Raw genomic sequence first — 22221 nt, 5'->3', positions numbered from 1 at the left:
ATATTAAAATAGATATTGAATAAAATAATCAGAAAACATTGTCAGGTGAAACTTTACCATATTCTGTCAATTCACATTCCTACCACCTCCATGAATTACTGAGTTTTAGTTCTGTGAAAAATTTGCTTTTTCCATTTTGCTCCATAACTGCTAAATAAAAATAAACAAAACTTCCATTCTAACTTATTATTGTACCTTATTCTTTCTTCCTTCTTTTCATAATGAGCCAGAAAGACTTGTAGCAAAAATCTTCTATATAATTTTTTAGGAGCTGAGGCTTCAACTCAGAGAAATATTTTGCAACAAGATCACAACGGCAAAGAAAATAAAATGCGACTGATATAATTTATCTTTAAAAATATCCAGGTAGAGACAATTTTTTTCCATTAATTTTTAAAATTAGACTCTTTTAACCATTCTCAAATACACTCTAAAGCAGAAGCAATGCTGTAATGTATGAATTCAATTAGAACAGGATTAAAGTAATAAAACTACTATTAAGTACATTTTTTTCTCAGAAATGTGCAGCTGTGTAGTATAGTAATAATACACTGTGAGTCACTTGCTGTTAAATAATGCTTCTTACTGCCTACAGGGTAAGACTAGTTTTTATTGAAATAAAAATGAGGGGAATTATTCAAAAAATAAGTCTATAAAAACTGTTTTCTCAGTGTGAAGTAGTTTAAAGTAGTTTCCAGGCAGTTTCCTGGACATCTGAGCCTGCTACACTCACACCAAACCACCAAAACCTGGATAAATTAAGTACCAGGGCATGCTCACTGAAGAGATTGATCACACAACTTAAAAATCCTAAATCAAAAAAGAAAAAGATTTTCTGTTGAGGATAAATAACATGCAAAGAACCACCAGTGCTTAAATTGCATTTTCAAATGTAGTTGTCTAAACTGGGTCACAAAGGTATTGATCTAGGAATTTGAATTGAGGTGGCCTGATTTTCAGAAAAGCTGCTTCTGAATTCTGCCACAATCCCTACTTATATCCCACATTGCCAACTATAGGCTCCTTTATCTGAAAGCAATTGTTTTTCAAATGTTCACTTATCATCCAATACATTAAATAACTATACTTTCCTGGGAAAATGGCAACAACAGAAAATCCTAAACAGCTTAATTTTTTTTGGTGGTGTTCTGCCCCCTCTGCCACCCAAATTCTTTCCAGTTTTCGTCTGCATGGCCACATACACACATGCACAGATACATATACATACATTTAGTTGAATACCAAAAATGAACAAAAGCTATAGCTTGCTTGCCCTGAGCCTGTGAAGTCTGTTGTAATTGTTCTTCAATCTTATCTACTCTTCAAAGCCTGCTAACATCATCAGGTCTTTAACAAACCCTACTGTGATCACTTCCTGGCAGTTCCTTAGTTGTTTAACTCTCCTAATGAATCAAGCCATGATAGTTCTAAGCCTTCCTTAACAACTGCATTCAAAATGTGCTTGCATTGCAATGCCTCTGTGTCTGGCTGGGCTGTGACCTATGTGGCACACACAAAATCACTTGCCTTTGCATGTTGTTGCATGCAAATGTTAGGTCATTTACCACCTCTGATCTGCTATGTCCTGCTTTCTATTCATGTAAGATCACATTGAATCTCCTCTCTCTCCCTCCCATCAGATGTCTCTGAGTAGGATGCCATGCAGAGTGAAGAAAAGGCGAGCTGCCATAAATATTGACCTGCTGCTACTTGTTCCTTCTCAGCAGCAGAGGGAAAGAAATGAGATTGTTGCTCCCTGAGTCACCAACCTTCTCTCTGACTGCTGCTGAAGCCATACAAACAGCCCTTGAACTATAAAGCCTTTGGGCAGAAATTCTCTTATTTTAAATAATAACCAATAGCATGGATGTGACTACTGTCTCTTGTTATATAAATAACACAGAAGTTCACAGTTTAGTTTCATAAAAGTAAAGATTTTCTAACTAAGGATTTTAATGAATTATGACTTTTCAGATGCTTCTATTCAAGCGTTTGTCGACCAGATACATCTTTAACCCAGCACAGATAAAATATCTGAATAAAAGCTATTCATAACACTATTTTCAGCAATTTCATCTCTATTAGGAAAAATCTAGAAGTAGCAATTTATGGTAATACATGGGTACACAGTGAAGCATCCATTTATTGGCATTATTTTGAGTTTTTTTTATAAAAACAGTCTATACTTTTGTGTTAATTGCTACAGTCCGAATGGACTATTTTGTGCACAGTATTCTGCTAAGAGAATAAAGTGATGGACACATATTATCTCTGTTATAAAGTATAACTTCTGTATGTAGAAGAAATCATTAGACTTGTTCATCTGAGAAAAGCAAGTAGAAAAGTTACAGTTTTCTGACATACCTGAGGATTAGGGGCTGAATCCAATCCCAAAACGATTATTGTGAGTTAATTGATTGGGGTCCATTTAGTGATTTCCATAATAAGGATGAAAAATTTCCCAGAGGGAGAAAGAATGGGATATTTTTTTTGAGCAGTGTAAATCATATTACTTATTATTGAAATATAACAGAGAAACATTCATTTGCAGAGCATAATTATTGAAATATAACAAGGAAGAGCCTATCTGTAATGTTAAAATATTAAAAAATACTTCCATTTATTACTTATAATTTACTTTAAAAGCTTATATTAAAATGCATTCTATTTCTTATGCTTTGGAAAGAAGAATCCCATAGAAAATCTCCATATTTTAATAACAAAAGAGCATCTTGTGCTGAAATTGAAAGCGCATTCATACTACAAATATCTCATATTCAAACACTGTTCACAGGAGTAAGAGGCTGAGAAAAAGGGCCAGTATTTTGAAATATTTAAAAGGATATGCAGATCAGCAAATATATATATTTTTAAGTGGAAGTCTGTGAAATACTGCTGTGAAATACTGTGAAATTCATCTACTTGCATTTAGTCCACTATAAATGTAAATCTAAAATGATTTTCCATATATATTTAATTGCATACATATATATGCATGCTATGTGCTATATATCTCATAAAGGAGTGTATTCCTCTTTATACATGTATAGGTACAAGTTCAGTTAAATTATATTGCTCATAATAAACAAAGAAGAAACAGCAGGGTTTATCTTGAAAAAAATAGGTAATATGGAGCATTTATAACTGAAGAAAGAGTATAGGATTACACCATGAGATACTATGCTACAGTAAAAATCTTACTGTATTTTTTTTTTACAATAGCCTTTTATTGGAATCTGAGATGACACTCTTGCTTTCTGAAAAAGTAAGTCTGTATTATTCATAGAAAAAAGTCTTGGGTATTGACTGATATCAACAGATTTCTGGTTGGATTCAGAGTGTCTTTATTGTTTAAAAAGTCTCAACAGGTTGAAGGTATTAATAACTATCACTCACATTATCAAGTTTCAACATTGGGCTCCTAGTTTTGACAGTGAAATTAAAAGAGATTTATCAATTTGTGTCTCTCAGTACTCACATAGCCTCACTACGTTAGCATCTGATGCAACTTTTAATCTATTTACTCCCACAGCTGGTGAGTTGACTAGTACAATTTTCACCATTTTCTAGAAGATTTCCTAAGGTCACAGACGGAAGGAATCATCATAATGAGGGTTCCTGAATGCCAGCCCAGCTTTCTTACTTGTGATTCTTTTAATTATGTAATTGAAGTTGCTGATAATAGGTATCCATCTGACAGAAAAATAACGAAGCACCTTTATAAACAATCTGCAGAAGAAATATAGGAAGAGGCTGAATGCAGATTACCCAATAGTCTAAGGATAATAATCACACATATTCTTGTAAAATGTAACTAGCAGTAAGTATTTCAATGTAAACAATACCACTGCTTTACCAATTGTTGAAAGTGACATCTTTCAATAGGAGTGAGATTTGGCATTAAGTGCAATATTCTTTTGTTGCAATCTCAGAGGGAAGAATTCAGATTATTACTTCATAAATATAACTTTGCAAGACAAATACTGACCTACCCAGTTTACCTTAGCTCAGGTTTAATGATGATGTGTGGAATCTAGAACGCCATCTTTTATTGAGAAATGAAGGAATCTAAAGATTTTACAGTAAAAGAAGGATATAGATCAAACTGCTAGTACATAGGTTAAACCTTATGGCTGCATTTTTCAGATATAGCTAGGCTGAAACCAGTGCTTCTGTCACTGTGGATATCTGAAGAATCACACTTAGTAGGGCATTTCCCATTATATCACAGGGACACTCTTTTTGAGCATAGAAGGCATATAATGCTCCCTACACACAAGTACATGCTCAAATGTAATATGATTGACACATGCCATGTAAAAATCTAATTCACTGAATGAGCCTATTCACTCATGAGCCTATTTACTTTCCTAATTTTTGAGGCCCTCCTTATCTCACTACTTATTTGTTTAGTGATAGATCACTAAGCAAACTAGACTGCTTTTCTCCCTCCTTTACTTCTCAACCACCTCTTCTCTCTAATTTCACTCCCTCAATCCAAACCCAGCAGTCCTATGTGCAAGGAACAAACCACCTTTGGGAGCATAATGAAACTGTCACTGAACTGTTGGTTTGACTCAGTTTCAGTGAACTTCAGTCAATATCCCTCCCTCTACATTTCAAAAGCCCTGTTGTCTGAACAATGATTTGGTTGATATGACACAACTCGTTCTTTCTTAAGTGATTAGTGGAAGGGTGAAAATGTACCCAAAATATAGGTAGATGTCTATCAGAAATATTCAAGGTCTGTTCACCTATATACATATCAAAAAATCGGGCAAACGCATATATGGAATCCATTCATCTATTTACAAGTGAGTATAAAATACTCAATCTACAGAATAGTTTGCCATTTTAATATGGAAATATAGATTATTCAGCAGTAACATATTTTACAGATAAACAGTGATCAGTAATGACAGTGTTTTAAAAAAAACCCCAAACAGCAACAAAACAACAAACCAACCAACCAAACAAAACCACATTAAAAGTGACCTAATTGCACCTATGTCAGACCTTCCATTACACACTTGTCCCCTTGGGATACAATACCCACTAAATTACTTAGTGTCAAAATTTGGCACAGATTAGGTTATTTACCTCTCTTCAACAAATGTACAAACACACATACACACATGCATTATAGCTGCCTTGGCAATTTTTTCCAAAGGTAATTACAGAATAATTTTTATTATGAGCTAAAATGCATACTACACAATGGAATGATAGCATAATGTCTTTAAATTGTTATTATTTTCAAATTTCATGGAACAGATTCAACTGCTTTGAAAATCTTTATGTTTATATAGGTCTGCATGGAATCAGATACATAAATCCCTAAAAAAGTCACTGAATGTCTCCCATGTCTCATTATTATCTGAAAGGTCAAAGAATTCTGGTCAAAACTGCATCAAATATGGAACAAAAAATTTGGAAGTCAAGAGACCAAAGATGATTACATTATTTCTACATCAGTGCAGTATTATGGATTTTTTTTTCATTCAGTCATTCTATCATTGTGCATATTTAATCTTGTTCTATAATGTCACTTTAGGCAATGATTATTTATATCTTTGCAAATATCAAATTTTAACAGCAAAACCTTCTAGATTCTCATCCCTAAAGTACATTAATGATTAGGCAATGCTTTTCTCTCCTCACCTATACTCAGCTGACCAAATGTAGTTATTTTTCAGAAGTGTATTTTGTCATACTGAATCTTCATCATCTTAAAATAAATTATTTTATGTGAAGCTACATTTTAAAAGCAGCTTGAGCCTGAAGCTGTGGCAGAGTGCAGAGGAAAAGTGCCTAAACAGGGCATCCTGTAAGAAGCTCCTGTTATCCGTGCTCTGGGATTCACACTCTTTAGATGCAGACTTTATTACAAATATCAAATATACATTACCTACTTATTTTGGGTATTTGTCTCTATATTCTGTGAGAAATCATCTCCTTCCCTTTCAAAAGATATGTAATTTTGGCCAGCAATGGCTGTTATGATTGAATACTGACTGTTTTCTGTGTGATCTTTCCTTCATCTTCTGATTTCTTTTGTTCATAAATACCTTTATTTTAGTATTCTGTATTAGTCAGATGCAGAGTTGGTCATAGCTCATACACATGGTACCTCCTGATAAAACCTAGTACTCTGTTTTCTTTTCTGAGGGCTGATTCAAATATATTTTATTCCAGTTGCTTCTCAAATATGTTCTTACTCAATGGAGGTATTAATAATGTACTTGAACAATGACAGTAAAATGGTCCAGAGAAAGGGCCATCTGGTCTAATAAGGAGACAAAAGTGGTTAAAAACCCAGATAACTTTGGATTAATTGTCTGCTTAAGATGGATACTCAGTATCTACTGAAGAAACTTCCAAGTGATGCTCAAAAGTAAATATAACTTTGCAAAATGAATACAAGGAGAAGCTGCCCTACCTGCTTGCAAATAGTCAATCCCTCAGGCTAAATGACTGGCACTAAGAACATTTTCTAAAAAAAAAAAAAAAAAAAAAAAAAAAAATCAAAAAAAACCACAAAAAAACGACTAGGAAGATAAAAGTCCAAGCAGGTGATGCAATGATTGAGGGGAAGAGTTCTCACAGAGCAATGTGGCCAAAGGAACCCTCCCCAAATTAACATGCAAATTCTCCGTGTGACCCTGAGACAGAGCGTAAAGTTTTAGTGCAAGTGGGCAAGTGAATAATAAAAAGTAATGTTTTATCTAAGCAGTCCAAAAAATTCATAATGCCTGATCCTTCTGTGAACTCTCATGGGAAGAGACAGCACAGAAGTATTCCTTACAGAGGTCTTCCTGGTTTCTACCAGTATTTAAAATCTCTTAAATATTAACTCTCCACTTTTCACACAGCCAGTACCTAAACTTTGAATTCAGACTGGCAAAATCTAAAATGGTCTATTCCCCAGTGATTCAGGTGATCTAGATTTTAAGATGCACTGGAGAAGTCAACTGGAAGCAGTTGATGAGAAGATCTCAATAAAACAATAAGGCCTTCCTTAAACTCTTAAGTAAATTATCCCACTCAATTCCTAGTTTGGTAAAAGCAAGTGTTTAGCCTGATGCAAGATTTCGCTGATTCTGACATGAAAGTATGATTTTTGCTCTTCTTTATCAAGCACATTACCCTTGTTTGTCATTTCTGTATCTTATCATATGGCCCAGGTAGGAAAGCCACTAAAGTAAAAGCAAAACAAAACAAAATTTTCAGTTTCAGCATACATATTTTAAGATTATAGTTGTAGTACATAAGGTTAGTCAAGATGATGCATCCCAAAATTGTGCTCCCAAGCCTGGAAGAGACTACTTTTACAGGGCAAGTGAAGAGTAAATAGAATATCGTCAACAACCCTGAGCTAGATGTAACAGATGGTTTCAAGTTACAGCCTGTCTTGTACCCAACATAAACATGCAGAAACACACAAGTGCAAGATGACATGTCCTTATAAGTGAGCATATTGAAATTTGGACCTCCATATCAATTTGGATCAAGATTGGATTTAAAGCAGCACCTTAACGCAGATTTGCATTTGGTCTGAAGTAATTACTCTCTCCTGTGAAATAAATAGATACTTCTATAGACTCATCTTCCTACAATGGCTTTGAATACAGGCTGTCAAGATGTAGAAAGAGGACTGGAGAAACACCTAAAGAAAAAAGGTAATCCAATTTGTTCACCTCTGAGGGGAGGAATTATACTTCTGCAAAGGTGATGTTTGAACCTTAACACCTTTCATCTAGCCATATTCAGCAAGTAATCCATGCGCACAGGTGCTAATATTTTTGATGCTGAAGGAATTGTTAGTTCTTATTTCTGGTGTGACAGATTCACTGATGATCACAAGAAACCTACCACTATTATGTACCTTGATGCCATGAATTGGCACTGCAGCATCAGTATCCATGAATAAAATTTTTTGTGGCAGGTGATAGATACTTACTCAGAATAAAGTATTTACCTCACATTTCACCATGTGAAAACCAAACAGCTCACTGATAGCAGACCCTGATCAGGTGTTATAAGCAGCTGCTGAGAAAAGGCAAGGGGACATACACTGCTGTGTGGTATATTCCTTGCCTTTCTGTTTATTACGGAGTTATGCTACATGGCATCCCATTTGGCTGAGAGAGGTGATCCAGGAGAGGGAGCACCACAGGAGGTATTGTTGCACCACAGGAGGGTCTGTTGGAAGCCAGAATTATAGCACAGCTACAACTGTGTGGATGGGACATTCAAATTAGGGTAATTCTTCTCAGCCACATGTAGACAAGGAGAATATTCTCTTGCTTTTGGGGGTTATTTTTCTTAGAAAAATATGAAGCAACAGAATTTCTCAGCAATGTCTTTCCCCATATCATTAATTTTCTAAGAGTGACAATCATACTACACTCAAGACTATTTTAAACCTTACTGGTTTTGCTAAGCTGTAAGGGTAACTAACAACATGTTAACACAGATGGTTGCAGACCAACCTAACCTTATCCCCTCTGTACTTTTAAGTGTAGGAAGTATAAAAGAGGCCACATTTTAGCATGTTACTGTGACAGAACAGATTGAACAAATGTACTAACATGACTTCTGGACAGAAAGCATCTTCTGTCCATCCAGATTAGATAAGAAAGAAAAAAAAAAAAAAAGGTCCTTCTGTACCTGCACAGAACAGACATATCCTAAGACTGAAAACTACCTCTATTTAAAGAAAATACTCACCTTCCCCAGTTTCCAAATTCTAGCCAAAGCAACAAATGATTCTCAAAGCTGACTTTGCAGCCAAATATGTTTATTGATAATTGCGAACTGCTCTTTGTCTTGCATCACACCAAAAGAAACTAAGGATCAAATTCCTACCTAATCTGGATAGCTTATGAAGCTGAAAGACATGTAAAGACCAGTGGGTCCTACTAGCAAAAACGTTTTGAATTTGTGGGAAATTCATACATCATTCATACATTTTTTTATCTGCATAAGTGCTTGAAAGAAAGCTCCAGAAACTGTTAGAGATTAGTGGAAGGAGAAGGGGAGGAATAGCAGGGTCTAAAATGGATTGCAACATTGGTTTATTATATTCACAAGGAAAAGAAAAACATTTCTGTATGAGATGTTACTCTTCAAAATATAACCAATGCATGATGGAGGAAGAGGCACAAAGTTTGTCCTTCCAAAGACTTTGATTTAGGCGTTGTCCTGATGTTTACAAATTTGCTAACAAATATTTACATAATCTCTCCATATAGCTACCACTTGACAAATACTCTGGACACATGAATGCAAAGTGAATCCTTCATTTTGCCATCTCTCCCCTCCAAGTTTCTGGTCGACGAATGCCCTCTAAGCCTGTTTCTGGTACTTTACTGCTTCAGTTCTGATTGCCCTCCTCTCCTCCCTTTCCAGCTGAGTAACAAAACAAAAGCTTTGGAAGGAAGCTGTCCAGCAGCAAAAGTTGCAGACAAGGAAGCTGAAGGCAAGGTATTGATCAGTGTCAAACCACTTTCAAAGTAATGGAAGAAAAAGAAAACGAGAGTTTCACTCTTTTCTTGTAAAAGTGGTATTGATTCAGTTCTGCCTTTATAACTGAAATAGCCCACTGGCTCCAGTGAAGCGAGCTTTCTCCTCATTCTGGTCTCTCTTTCCTGCTTATTGGAATGTGGAGAATGGACGAAGCTGAATAACAGTCCCTAGCCTGGGACACAGGATCAAATCAAGTTCCCTATCCTGTAAAATGTTGAACACTGTAATAAAACTAAGCAGATTGCCTGGATTCTCCTACTTTGTCATGGAGGAGTGAGGGTGAGTCAAGCTCTTCTTCACCATAATTTGTTGGCTATGTAAAGGAGGGTGAGGGACCAACAATTTTGCTTGCTCAATTGAAAGTCCATTTTTTCAGGAGAGATGCCTGTATGGAGAAGAAGCTGTACTGGGTAGAACACTTCCAGTCTCTGTATTAAAGAAGAAATTCTTGTGCGAGTATAGTATCGTTTTAACTCTTTTTAAAGATAATACTGAGAGTGCCTGCAATTGAGGGTGCCATGACATAGCGTATTTTATATGCCATTATAAATGACTATAAAAATAAACAAGCTGTTGCAGTTTCACAGTACAAACAGATGAAGGAGTAGTGAAGCTGAAGCTTCCTCTACACTTCTGTGGACAGAGAGGAAAAGTGAACTAGAAGGATGGAAACACTCTGATTACTCAGTCCATGGTGATTTTGTAGATCACTTTAGTTCTGCTTCCATTTCTGCTCCGATTCTTGGTTTGGGCTTAGACAAGTTACTCTTCTGGGAGAAACTGCCACAGTGCATCATCACGACCTCACTAAAATCACTGGAGTTGTGACAAGTTTGCAACTAAGGACTTATCATTTAGCTGTCTTCTCTGTCCTTTATCAGCAAACATCCAGACAAGCATGCTGCTCTATCTTTCAGTGATCTTTTCAAAATAAATCAGTACAGTGGGAATACTAAGGCAAGGATGTTAAGACATCAGAAAGCCTAACTATGGAAACAGATTTGTTTCAGCATATGGCTCATTCTCTGACACCATAGGGTAGATGGTGAGGGCTCATTGCTTATTTTTAGTTTCAAGATCAATACTGGCCATTCAAACGTGGATCTCCTCATATATCAACAGGAAACCTGTCCTTGCATTCAGCAGTAGAACAACAAATCATTAATTCTAAACACACTATGAAATATTCCTTAACCATTTGGGGCAGAATTCTTGTTTAATGGTGATGACAGTGCCCAAACATGGAAGAGTTAAATAGCACAGATCAGCCTTAGGGAAATGGAAATCCCCAGAGTCACTGGAGCTGTTTACAGTGTGGATGTTATAAATATATCCACTGTACTTGATAATGTTTAATCTTCTTACTCTTAGAGATCAATTTTTGTTGTTAGGTATGTTTGAGTGAAATTGTTTTATTATCACATGAGGAAATGCCATGGCACAAATGGGTGCATTAAAACAAAAAGTTATACTTCAATTTATATGTTATCTTGAACATATTATTTATCTCAAAATCAGTACAATTCCTTCCAGGGGGATATTTTTCAGTGATTTAATATAGTTTAAATTTTACCACAGACTTAATGGCAATATCATTCTGCGAGAAATCAAGAACGGGATGTAACTGTACATCTGCTAGAAAAAACAATATTGCATTTTAATCTTTTTTTTTCCTGTTACCATGTGTTATAAACTTGAAGCTAGCGCATATCTAGTAAGAGGATTTTTTAGATATTTAAAATGCTACACATCCAGAGTATTAAAAAAAAAACCAAACAAATTACCACTGTTATGAGAGAAATTACTCATTTGTTTAGAATTCAGAAAGTAATGTTACCGTTCCATAGCCAATGCATTGTATAGTAACACAGCAAATATTATACATTCTCACCAGATACAGTTTTGAGGATGATTTATTTCAATAGTTCAGTAACTATAAAAGTGCCATGTTCAAGATTTCACATTTTATCAGCACACTGAACAATTTTATGAGGTGATGATGTGAATCTACTTTCATCAAAGATCCTATTCCATGATGAAAAGTTAATGTTTCAGAAAACTGGAGTGCTCTCCTTGGCTGTGTGATTTCAACGGAAAGCAGTTACACAGCAAAAAGGATTGGTTTGGGTTCACGTGTACAAACACACTGACAAAAGCAAGTATTTTTGAGCAAGTGCTTCAGTGAGTGAATAGCTTTTGTTTACTACAGCAGACCACACAAGACATTTGTTAAAAATTGACAACAAAAGATCTCATTAATAACTAAACTGAAATAGCCCATTTCTATAGAATGTGAAAAAACCCTCACTTTATAAAGAAATAAAAATAATATTAAATTAATGTGAAGCTTTTCTTTGAGAGTAGATGAAATGATATGACCCATAGAGAGCAGACAGGAATCTGAGCAGATGAACAGGAATTTTAAAACACATATTCATTATATGTATTTAAAATGCCCACATTTAATGTTGGCATCTATGCCTTTTTCTGAAGGGTATCGAGCAGACTTGATCCTACAGCTTATTCTGTAGTAAGTGTTCACATTTATCTGTGAAATGGATTTTTAAAACAAAGATACTGAAACAGAACAAAGCTCTAATTGCATCATAAATTAGAAGAGCAAAGCATGTTATAAATGTGAACTGCACTAAGATCCACTTAATCTATCAAGTTTTAGTAGCAGTGAACAGCTTGCAAAGGCAACTGACAGGTGTTATGTTCACTGTTTTCAGTCTTTCTAATAAACATCCAGACACATGGCAATTCATTGTAAAATACAAATCTTATGCTAGTGTCTACTTCTGTTTTACAATAACAAAGTAAAACCAGCAGAAGCAAACCACTATTTTTAGTCTGTCATCTTCACTTTTCAAGCCTCTTCATTTCGCAGCTTTTATACCCGATGCTTTCTAAGTGTATTTTAGCAGATCAGACACCACAGCTACAAACAGCACAAACTGCAAGTGAGCACTTTACCTTCTGAAAAATCAATCAGTCCAAGCAAATGAAGCAGCTTCAGAGATGCAAATATAATCACAACAATACCCACTGTTTGCAGTCCCTCCGACTCCCACTCGAGAGTCAACATTCTTCCAACAGGCAGATCATTCCAGTCGTCACACCGGTTCGCAATCAGAGGGAAACTAAAGGATTTTACCAAGAGTTTGCTTTGAAGTAAGTTGCAGTGGTATAAAGCAGCGCTGTCCTGAGCTGTGGCAATTCACCAGCCACTCTAGCTGAGACAAAATATTAGCTAAAGACCTGCATCTCATGCTTCTCTAAGCACTTGATTTCATCAGTAGCGAGTCCTCTTAGAAGCCTGAGGTGGACCAGGAACCCCTGGGTGTGACATTGTATGCGGTGAGCAGCGTTACTTCAGAGCTGCTGGAGGAACATCTGTGTCGGAGCTGGAGACTTGGCTGTGTCAGTGCCAAGAGAAACACTCCCTGGAAACTTGCACTCGGGAGCAGCTGCTCTCAGCACTCCACACTCCAGCGCTTCCAGCCCCAGGCTTTGCGATTCTCTGCCAGCTTCACAGCCCTTCCCCAGCTTCTCTTAGCACAATTTCTGTTAAGTTTGACAAATGACAGTTTGCTAAAGGCAGACATCTGTTTTCACGTGTGCTAAATGCTGCATGTCAGAAAACTACTGCCCTTTGCATTAGAAAGAATAATGTTCAGAGAAACATGATCCCTTCCTCTTCTTAAGCATCACCAGAATCTAACTAGACTCTTCAGTGGAAATGAGAATGGAAATTAAAGAAATACACATCACCACGATCAGTGCCTCCAGCTAGCAAAACATAGTGCTGTCAAGGAGACATGCACTGTCCAAAACCCCATTCTGTAACCAAGAAGAATGTATTGTTTACTGACTGAAGGAAAAAAAAAAGTGTTTTTCTGTCTAAGGATGTCAGCTTAGAGGTGCTGGACCCCAAACTCTGAAACACATGAGTGGGATTAGGCATTTTCCACAGCTCCTGGGAAGATCTTGCCCAACGTGTGCAACTGGGAAGAAAGAGGCCTATGATCCCAGCTGATTTATTAGATAGTCTGTATAAAACTAATTGTCCTGTGTTTATTAATGTGATTACCAAGAGGATACCCAGTGTCGAGAACAGGCTCTGAAGAATATTTATGCAGCATATACATAAATATTATAAGGTTAAGCCTAAATAGTTATTCTTGAGTCCATGCTAATAATTTAACTAAATCCTGTCCACTGGTGTTCCAGGCACTAGTACAAAATGAAGTCAAGTCTCAGAAAAAATAATTTTAGACACCCTTATTACTAAAGAAACACATAAGACCTGACACTAGAAACAATCTCATAGTATGAGTAGTTGATATCTAACATCATTTAGGTTACTTAACTCTTTCATTAGAAGCAATCTTTACTAACTTTTGAGAAGCTCAGAAACTTCTGTTCAGAAAACCAGTATAATTTATAATCAGCATAATAACAAATTGTAACATTAATAATCTATTGTTTATGGACCACTAAGTAGAGAAAGAAAAATGTAGTCTCTAACTTACTGCAAGCTTTTTTTTTGTTTTTTCTTCGAAGGCTGGCTGTATTGAACTACAATAACTAATCAGTCGCTGATTTTTCCAGACTCTAGAATCTGCATAGTTGACTTTGTTTGAAAAATCACGTATGTATTTAAGTTAATTTTAGGTTATATCTAGGCAACTCATAAGCAACAATATTATTTGATTTTGCTCTTCTGGGTATTTAATACTAGAATATCATGAGTTTTGTAGTATTCAGATATGCTCTCAACCTGAATGTTAGTTCCTTGCCATAATAACCTCCAAAGCTAAAGTGGCGTCTAAAAGGAAAGCACAATAAACTCAAATAAAACCAAATACCACATTTACACCTTCCAAATGCATCATTACCTTTGCCTCATATAGTAAAATAATTATTCAATATATTTTCATGTTAAGTTCTATTTCTTTTAAAAGAAAAGTGACATTTTGTTTCCTCTTTTCCATTTCTACTTATTCCATACCATCTTCCTTCTTCTAAGGCTCTGACATATTCATCTAAACTCATTCTCATCTCTGGCTTCTATTTTCTCCTTGAGTTTATTTCTATTTATTTTTCTCATTTCTTAATTTTTTTATTTTTCTCAAATGATGAAGCATCAGCACACATTCACAATATTTCAAGGCTTAATGTGATCCCAGGATGGGAACTTCGACCAATATTGTTTTACAGGCATGACAGAAACAATACAATCTTATTCTAGCAGTGAAAGAGGCCTTACGTATTGTCAATAAACAGTATCAGGGAAACTATTAAACTGGAAGAAGCTGTCAGTCTACAATCTCCTTCCATGCAGTAGGTCCAGGCCACCTTGTGTTCTTGAGTTGTCCACTTCTAGGAGCCAAGCTCCTTCTACTCCACCACTGAATGTGCCAACCCACCTGCAGAAAGCCACCCAGTGAGAAAGTGATCCAGCCATAACCAGTGTTTTGTTTTCTGTTTTCACACAAGAAGGGAGACCAGGAGCCCTTCTGAAAAATGAAAGGGCCAGAGTTTATGAGTTGAATGAGTTTTAGGGGCCAATTCTACCTGCACAGCAGATAAGTTACAAATGAATTTTTAAATAAAAAAATATTAACCCAAGGACATCCAGACAAATTCATGTGACTGATTACTGAATTCAAAGATTACATCCTTATAAAAAAAAAAAAAACAAAAACAAAACCAAAAACAGCAGACGTTTTCTGTTGTTTCTCATGTTATAATAGTTCTCTAAGTTAGGGGAACCACACACAGACTTTGTGAATCTCCACGTCTCAGATCTGAAAAGTAAAGGTAACTAAGGATAAGAAATGATGTGGAAAGGAAAATGAAGTGATGTATGAAATGTTTCATTTAATACACCACACAACAGATTAAAACAACAGTGTCACTTGCAGAGATGAATTCTTCTGGAAGCGGTTCAATCAAAATAATGCTATGCCTTAAAGCATTTGAAAATTAAATCAATCTTGAACAAGGAGATGATAAAATTCAGTTATATACAGGGTATCTCTTTGTATTTTGATCCCTTCCTAAATCTAGCCACGTGTAATTTCTCTCTCTGCTTTGTATTTTGTTCAATTATTTCAAAATAAATATTTCTGTGACATATCCTTATGGGCTCCCTGCATTGGCACTACAAGCAAATTTTAAAACCTCTTCTAAGAACAGGAATTTTTCATCAAAAAGAAAACACCATCCTTTCATGAAGCACTGAAACCAGGGGCTGACACCTTATAATATCCAAGCATTGCTCTGGCTTGCTGTCTTTCCCTAATTCCTGCTTTCATTTTTGACATAGAAATGCATTCTAGCAGTGATTTAGTAACATATTTAAGTTTGCAAAAACTTTCTTGTGATTCTTCAAGAAGTTGCACAGGGAAAAAAAAGAAGTGCCATTGTTAAGAAGCTATCCCATTTTAGATGTGTTGCACTGTGTCTTCCACTGTTTGACAATTCCTCTTCACAAAGATCTGAAGCAGAACCTTTATTGTTCGGTGGAAATTCAGCTGCTATCATCCTGTGGGTTTACCGAACCATTAATTATGGAAAAGCATAACCATATTAGGAGCAAACTCCAATACAGAGCACTCCTGAATTAGCAATAAACATGCCCACCAAAATACAGTATTAGGCTGATCTGCTCCTCCACAAAGTAAGGGGAGTATATGCTGCAGCATAAGGCTATGGTGGGTGCAGATGCATGGCAAGGCCCAGGGTTCCTCAAAGGATGGAGTGAAGGAGCTCATGGCTGTGGACCTGCTCCTCTCCATTAGCTGTGCAAGCATAAAGAGAAGTACAAGTTTTTCTCTCCTTAGTAAATAGACAAGAGAAACCAGTGTTGAAGTGCTGTAGGAGATATACCTTATCTCTTGAAGCACAGATCCTAAATGAGTTCTGAACTGGACAGTGTAGATCTGCTAAAATTAGTGCAGTCTGCAAGAACAGTCCCATTTTGAAGTCTTTACATTTTTTCACAAACAATTCCAAGTAACTCCTGCCTACTCCAACCACTGTAAATAGATTTATGTATGGAATACAATTAATATTTAAAAGACACCTTAAATATGACTGTATTATGTACGAAGTCAATTTTAGATCTGATTGCTATATGTTTGTAGAATATCTAAAATCTTCCCCTACTTCTTGGAAGAAGAGAAAATACTCAGAAATGTTATTTATAAAGCCTAAGTATGGGAAATTGAATTTTATTAATTTCAAAGTTGCCTAAAAAGCAGAGAAGATCTGCCATTTCAAAGCAAAAAATATTCCACCTAATTTAACACATCACAAAAAGTAACAAATGCTTGAGAGTAACATGTAGGATGCTATGAACTGAACAATTAAGGAATAAACCATTTTGAAATCCCCAAAATAGCTAAATAATAATTCTATGATTAGTCTATTAGAGTATAAAATTTCCCTATAATTTAACACAATTACATAATTCTTTCAAAATTATCTGGTATTGTCGTACTTCTTTTATACACATTGGTAAACTAGTTTAATTCCAGCAAACTCTCAGTTTAAGTATAACCTGTCACTGTAATTAGCACAGTAAAATGAAATGTGTGGTTTTTCTCAATTCCTTTATTTTTCATGAAAAAAAAAATTACTCTATTTTAATGCTTACAAGACTCAGCTGTACTTTAAACACTCTTCCTCTTTTCAATTTCTTCAGACATTCATACATTAGAGAAACTTGAATGCCTACCTGATCCCAAATACATTGAAGTGTTTTATATCTTTCCACTATATTTTAACATCTGTTTGTAAACAGTATCAGTCTTCTCAGGATTTCTGAAAGAAATATTTTCATACTTAAAATCATTTTTATTCTCTACTGTGCAGACATTATGAATTTGCTCTTGTTTAGTGTAGAATGGGGCTAATAAAAACTGAACCATTTTCAAAGAGATGATGTATTATTATTATTCGTTAATTGACTTGAATTATACTGCTTTCCTGAGTGATGAAATCTGCCCAGTGTTGTAACTAGTTTACAGGAGGGGGAAAAAAGTCTTAATTGGCTGACAGTAATAGTTCATTAGACTCTATTTGATATTTTCCCCCAAAGTAGATGAAAAGGGAAACTGCTGATGAGTTAGAAACAAAATTTGGAAGTATTAATTAGCTGCCCTTCTTTTCTATCCTCTCTTTCTCCAGAGGGAAACGTCACTCAGCAAGAAGAGAAAGAAATTGTCAAATAAACACAGAAAGGGCACCTACATACAAGTCAGATGAACTGCTAATCTTCAGCTTTTTATTCATGCCAGATCTGAGCTCATTAGGAAAATTATCTGTTAGATAATGAACTTAATCCTCCTACTAGTTAGCCAGTAAGAAATCTGTTCACAGACAATAATCTACATATTTTTTTACACAGAAAACTTTCTATCTTAGATGTGCAGAAGAAAACTATGTCCACTAGAAAGCATTTTGAGAAACAAGGAGAAGCAATTATTTATGCATATCCTTTCAAGAATTATTCTCAGGGAAAAAAATTCATATTTTTTAAATGCCACATGTCCTGCGTAGGCTGCTACAGCTAACCACAGAACATCCTGTAATTTTCATAAAATGCTCAGAAAAATGCACCTAATATATGGAATCACTTTGTTTGTCTCAGCAGTGCTGCAGCTACTGAAGAGCACAATACTGCACTAGCAGATTACTTATCCAACTAACATTGCAAGAAAACTCTCACTAGTTAGAAAAGTTAGGTGAAGTGTAATTACCAAGGCTTCATATATAATCTTTAACATTTACACTAAGTAACCTAGATCTTTAATAACTGTAAGTGAATATAGGCTGAGAAAAAAATTCAACAAATGTATAGGCAAGATAAGATTCACTGGTTTGCAAAACAAGGGAGAAAGTATGGTATCCAAGCTTCTAAAGGTTTGGGCTCAGAAATAAGTTACGCTAAAATAATATCACAGCTATAGCCATATAAAGTTGATTTCCTCATTCTAGTAGTCGGGTTCTAGGCTATGTTATGTGATTTTATTACTTCTTTCACCTCGGCATTTTCAGCTTCTGACTCTCACTTGCTCCTAAGAAGCTTTTGTTCTTGCTTTTGATCTAAATCAAAGGACTTCTGCTATTACTGTTCTGAAAACAAGAGTTGAAAAGAATCCCATAAGACAACCGCTACCAGTTCTTCCCATGACATAACAGCTACAGGTGGCTTCATTTTTCTGTAGAATTAATTGATAGAGCATGTTATACAATTATACTTAAAATAGCTAGTATGCAAGTGAATTGTAAATTAAATGGCATAGCCATGGGAGTAACAGTAGCATTTTTATTTATTAAGCTTCAGCAAAGCATTACACAGAGGCTCTCTCCAAAACAAGGTTAAATTCCATTTAGTAATAGTAAGTAATCAAATTCTGGTTTATTTTACTGCAAAGCCTGCTGGCTTGTTTGAAAAACAGAATTATCTTGAAATTATGTGACTGTCGTCAGCCTAGAGACCCATTTTTATATTAAATCATCCTCAATCATGCAGCAGCAGGAATTGCCACTACTACCAAAAAGAGCAGCCGAATGAAACTACTAGGGGCCAGTCAAGCCCAACTACTTTCTTAGCTATGATACAGCTGTGTTATCATAAAGCTTGGACTAGGTTAACCTAACCAGCAGAGAATCATCAGTAAAAGCTGGGCCTGTTCATCCTGGAGAAGAGAAGGCTGAGAGGGGATCTCATCAATGTTTACAAATACCTGAAGGGTGGGTGTCAAGAGGATGAGACCTGACTCCTTTCAGTGGTGCCCAATAATAGGATGAGGGGCAACAGGCACAGATTGAAGGTTCCATCTGAATATGAGGAAAAACTTCTTTACTTTGAGGGTGCCAGAGCACTGGAACAGGCTTCCCAGAGAGGCTGTGAAATCTCCTTCTCTGGAGACGTTCAAAACCCGCCTGGACACATTCCTGTGTGATCTGCTCTAGGTGAACCTGCTTTAGCAGGTGAGTTGGACTAGATGATCTTCAGAGGCCCTTCCAACCTCAACCATTCCGTGATTCTGTGAAAAGTAAACTTGCCCCCTAATGTTTGCTGTAGATTAGCTTTAAAATGAAATGATTGTTTCTCTGGCCATTGTACAACTTGAAGACATGCTTTTTCTGTTTATAAGAAAACGTATTTTTTTGCCTGCACAACCTTCCTTTTCTTCAGTCTGTTCATATTTGGAAAGAACACAGTAATAGTAGTTTCTGACCTGCTGATTTTCTTCTTTTGCTACTATTTTTGTGATTATACATTGAAACAAGAGGACACCATTATCAACCATTTTATTTATGCAAAGAAGGAACTACTAGAGGCCTACAGATCAAGCTGGTAGAAATGATGAGACAGAGTAGCAGAACCAACAGCTCCATATTCAATAATTTTCTGTTAGCCAAGTCATGAATATATCCATTTACACTTGCCCATACATCTAGGAAGCTATGTTTTTATGGACTGTGCAATGAGATGACCTCAGATGAGTTCATAAAGATAAGGACAGGTGTCTTCTGCTGTGGTGATTGACAAATCAAACAAACAAACCATGTCTGCTAGACAAAAAAGCGAACATTTAGTAACCAACAGGAATATTCACCATAGCAACCTCCAAACCAACACCTATCAATTCAAAATCCCCAACCTATCCTGTCCTACACCTCTGCTTCAAAACTTGTGTGTCTGGCTTCCTAGGGTTCAATGAATGATTAGCAACTAAGCTAAAGAAAAAAAGCCAAACATATTATTAAACATGATCATAGGAACATTGCTACTTTGCAGCTCTTCTCTTATGATGCACCAGTCTTTCTCTGATATAAAATAACCCATGTACAATAATTGTTCTATTTCTCTCCCTGGCTTTTAGAAAGGTGAAGCACTGTATTTTTCCATAGCAACAGGAAGTATTACAAATGAACTCTGAAGGGGCTGACATATTTGATGTACTTGTTAAAAGATGAGTGTATCTGTAGTATAAAGATGAGCTACAATAAATTAACCCGTATTACAAGGCTGCAGCACATTCAAGAAGCATTACTAAAAAACCCATCTAATGACGATCTTCTCTTAGGTGTATGTAATAAGACATGAACTCTAATAAATGCACAGACTGGACTACAGATCTGCAACATGTAGTTACCGTTCAGAATTATGTCATATTCAGAATCAGTCCATAAAATTTGCTTATATATTATTGTTTGATTTATTAACAGATTCTGAAGCATGTCATTGTTTATTTTTTTAGCACTGACAAAAAAAATAAACCTCATCAGACGAGGCCACAGCTGGATTACTGTAGGCAGTTCACAATAAAAGGGAGACATGGATGTACTGGAATGAGTCCAGTAAAAGGCTACAAAGATGTCTAAGGGACTGGAGCATCTCTCCTGTGAGGAAAGGTTGAGATAGTTGGGACTGTTCAGCTTAAAGAAGAGAAGGCTCATGGGGACCTCATAAATGTATATCAGTACTTGAAGGGAGAAGACAGAGAAGACAGAGCCAGGCTCTTTTCAGTGGTGCCCAGCAACAAGAACAGAGGCAACAGGAACAAACTGAAACACAGGAGGTTGTCTCTGAACATAAGGAACCTTTTTTTTTTTTTTTTTTTTACCATGGAGTGACTAAACACTAGCACAGGTTGCCCAGACAGGTTGTGTAGTCTCCATCCTTGGAGATACTCAAAAGCTGTCTGGACATGGTGCTAGGCAACTGCTTCTAGGTGTCCCTCCTTGAGTAGGGGGGTATGGGACCAGATGACCTCCAGAGGTCCCTCCCCCCTCAACCATTTACATCCCTTCAGATAATATTTTAGAACTTACTTTCCTGAGCAAAACCTTTTTCAGGTGATCTAGTCTTTAATATTATAAAATTGGATTAATTTTTATGGGCAATAATTTCAGGGTTAAATCTAATTACAGAATCACAGAATGTTAGGGGTTGGAAGGGACCTCAAAAGATCATCTAGTCCAATCCCCCTGCCAGAGCAGGAACACTTAGATGAGGCTACACAGGAATGTGTCCAGGCGGGTTTTGAATGTCTCCAGAGTAGGAGACTCCACAACCCACCCTGGGCAGCCTGTTCCAGTGCTCTGTTACCTTTACTGAGAAGTTTGTTCTCAAATTAAAGTGGAACCTCTTGTGTTGCATTTTGTACCCATTGCCCCTTGTCCTACCATTGGTTGCCACCAAGAAGAGCCTGGCTCCATCCTCGTGACACTCACCCTTTATATATTTGTAAACATTAATAAGGTTACCCCACAGTCTCCTCTTCTCCAAGCTAAAGAGACCCAGCTCCCTCAGCCTTTCCTTATAAGGGAGATGCTCCACATCATCATCTTTGTGGCTCTGCGCTAGACTCTCTCCAGCAGTTCCCTTGAACTGAGGGGTCCAGAACTGGACACAATATTCCGGATGTGGTCTCACCAGGGCAGAGTAGAGGGGGAGGAGAACCTCTCTCAACCTACTAACCACCACCCTTCTAATACACCCCAGGATGCCATTGGCCTTCTTGGCCACAAGGGCCCAGTGCTGGCTCATGGTCATCCTGCTGTCCACCAGGACCCCCATGTCCCTTTCCCCTATGCTGCTCTCTAATAGGTCATTTCCCAACTTATACTGAAACCTGGGGTTTTACCTACCCAGATGTAAGACTC

At 36.5% G+C, this 22221-nt stretch overlaps 1 protein-coding gene across 8 annotated transcripts in view; it reads right to left on the bottom strand.

Annotated features, from left to right (window-relative positions):
- The window catches only part of KCNIP4 (potassium voltage-gated channel interacting protein 4), a gene marked incomplete at its 5' end in the record, with an annotated part of 417536 nt that overhangs the window by 82848 nt on the left and 312467 nt on the right, over positions 1-22221 (bottom strand). Inside the window, one exon of one of the 8 annotated variants that reach the window (XM_082051636.1) lies at positions 12505-12637. The exons of 6 other annotated variants lie outside the window; for them this stretch is intronic. In XM_082051636.1, coding sequence (XP_081907762.1) covers positions 12505-12616 — 112 coding nt within the window. Of the gene's footprint in view, positions 1-12504; positions 12638-22221 lie in introns of those variants that run through there. One more of the 8 variants, XM_082051629.1, reaches the window with a different exon arrangement.

The sequence above is a fragment of the Streptopelia decaocto genome (genome assembly GCF_964273445.1).
Source record: "Streptopelia decaocto genome assembly, chromosome: 4".
Taxonomy (NCBI): domain Eukaryota; kingdom Metazoa; phylum Chordata; class Aves; order Columbiformes; family Columbidae; genus Streptopelia; species Streptopelia decaocto.
Note: the sequence above shows the minus strand (reverse complement) of the source record. Positions and strands in the feature narration are given on the sequence as shown.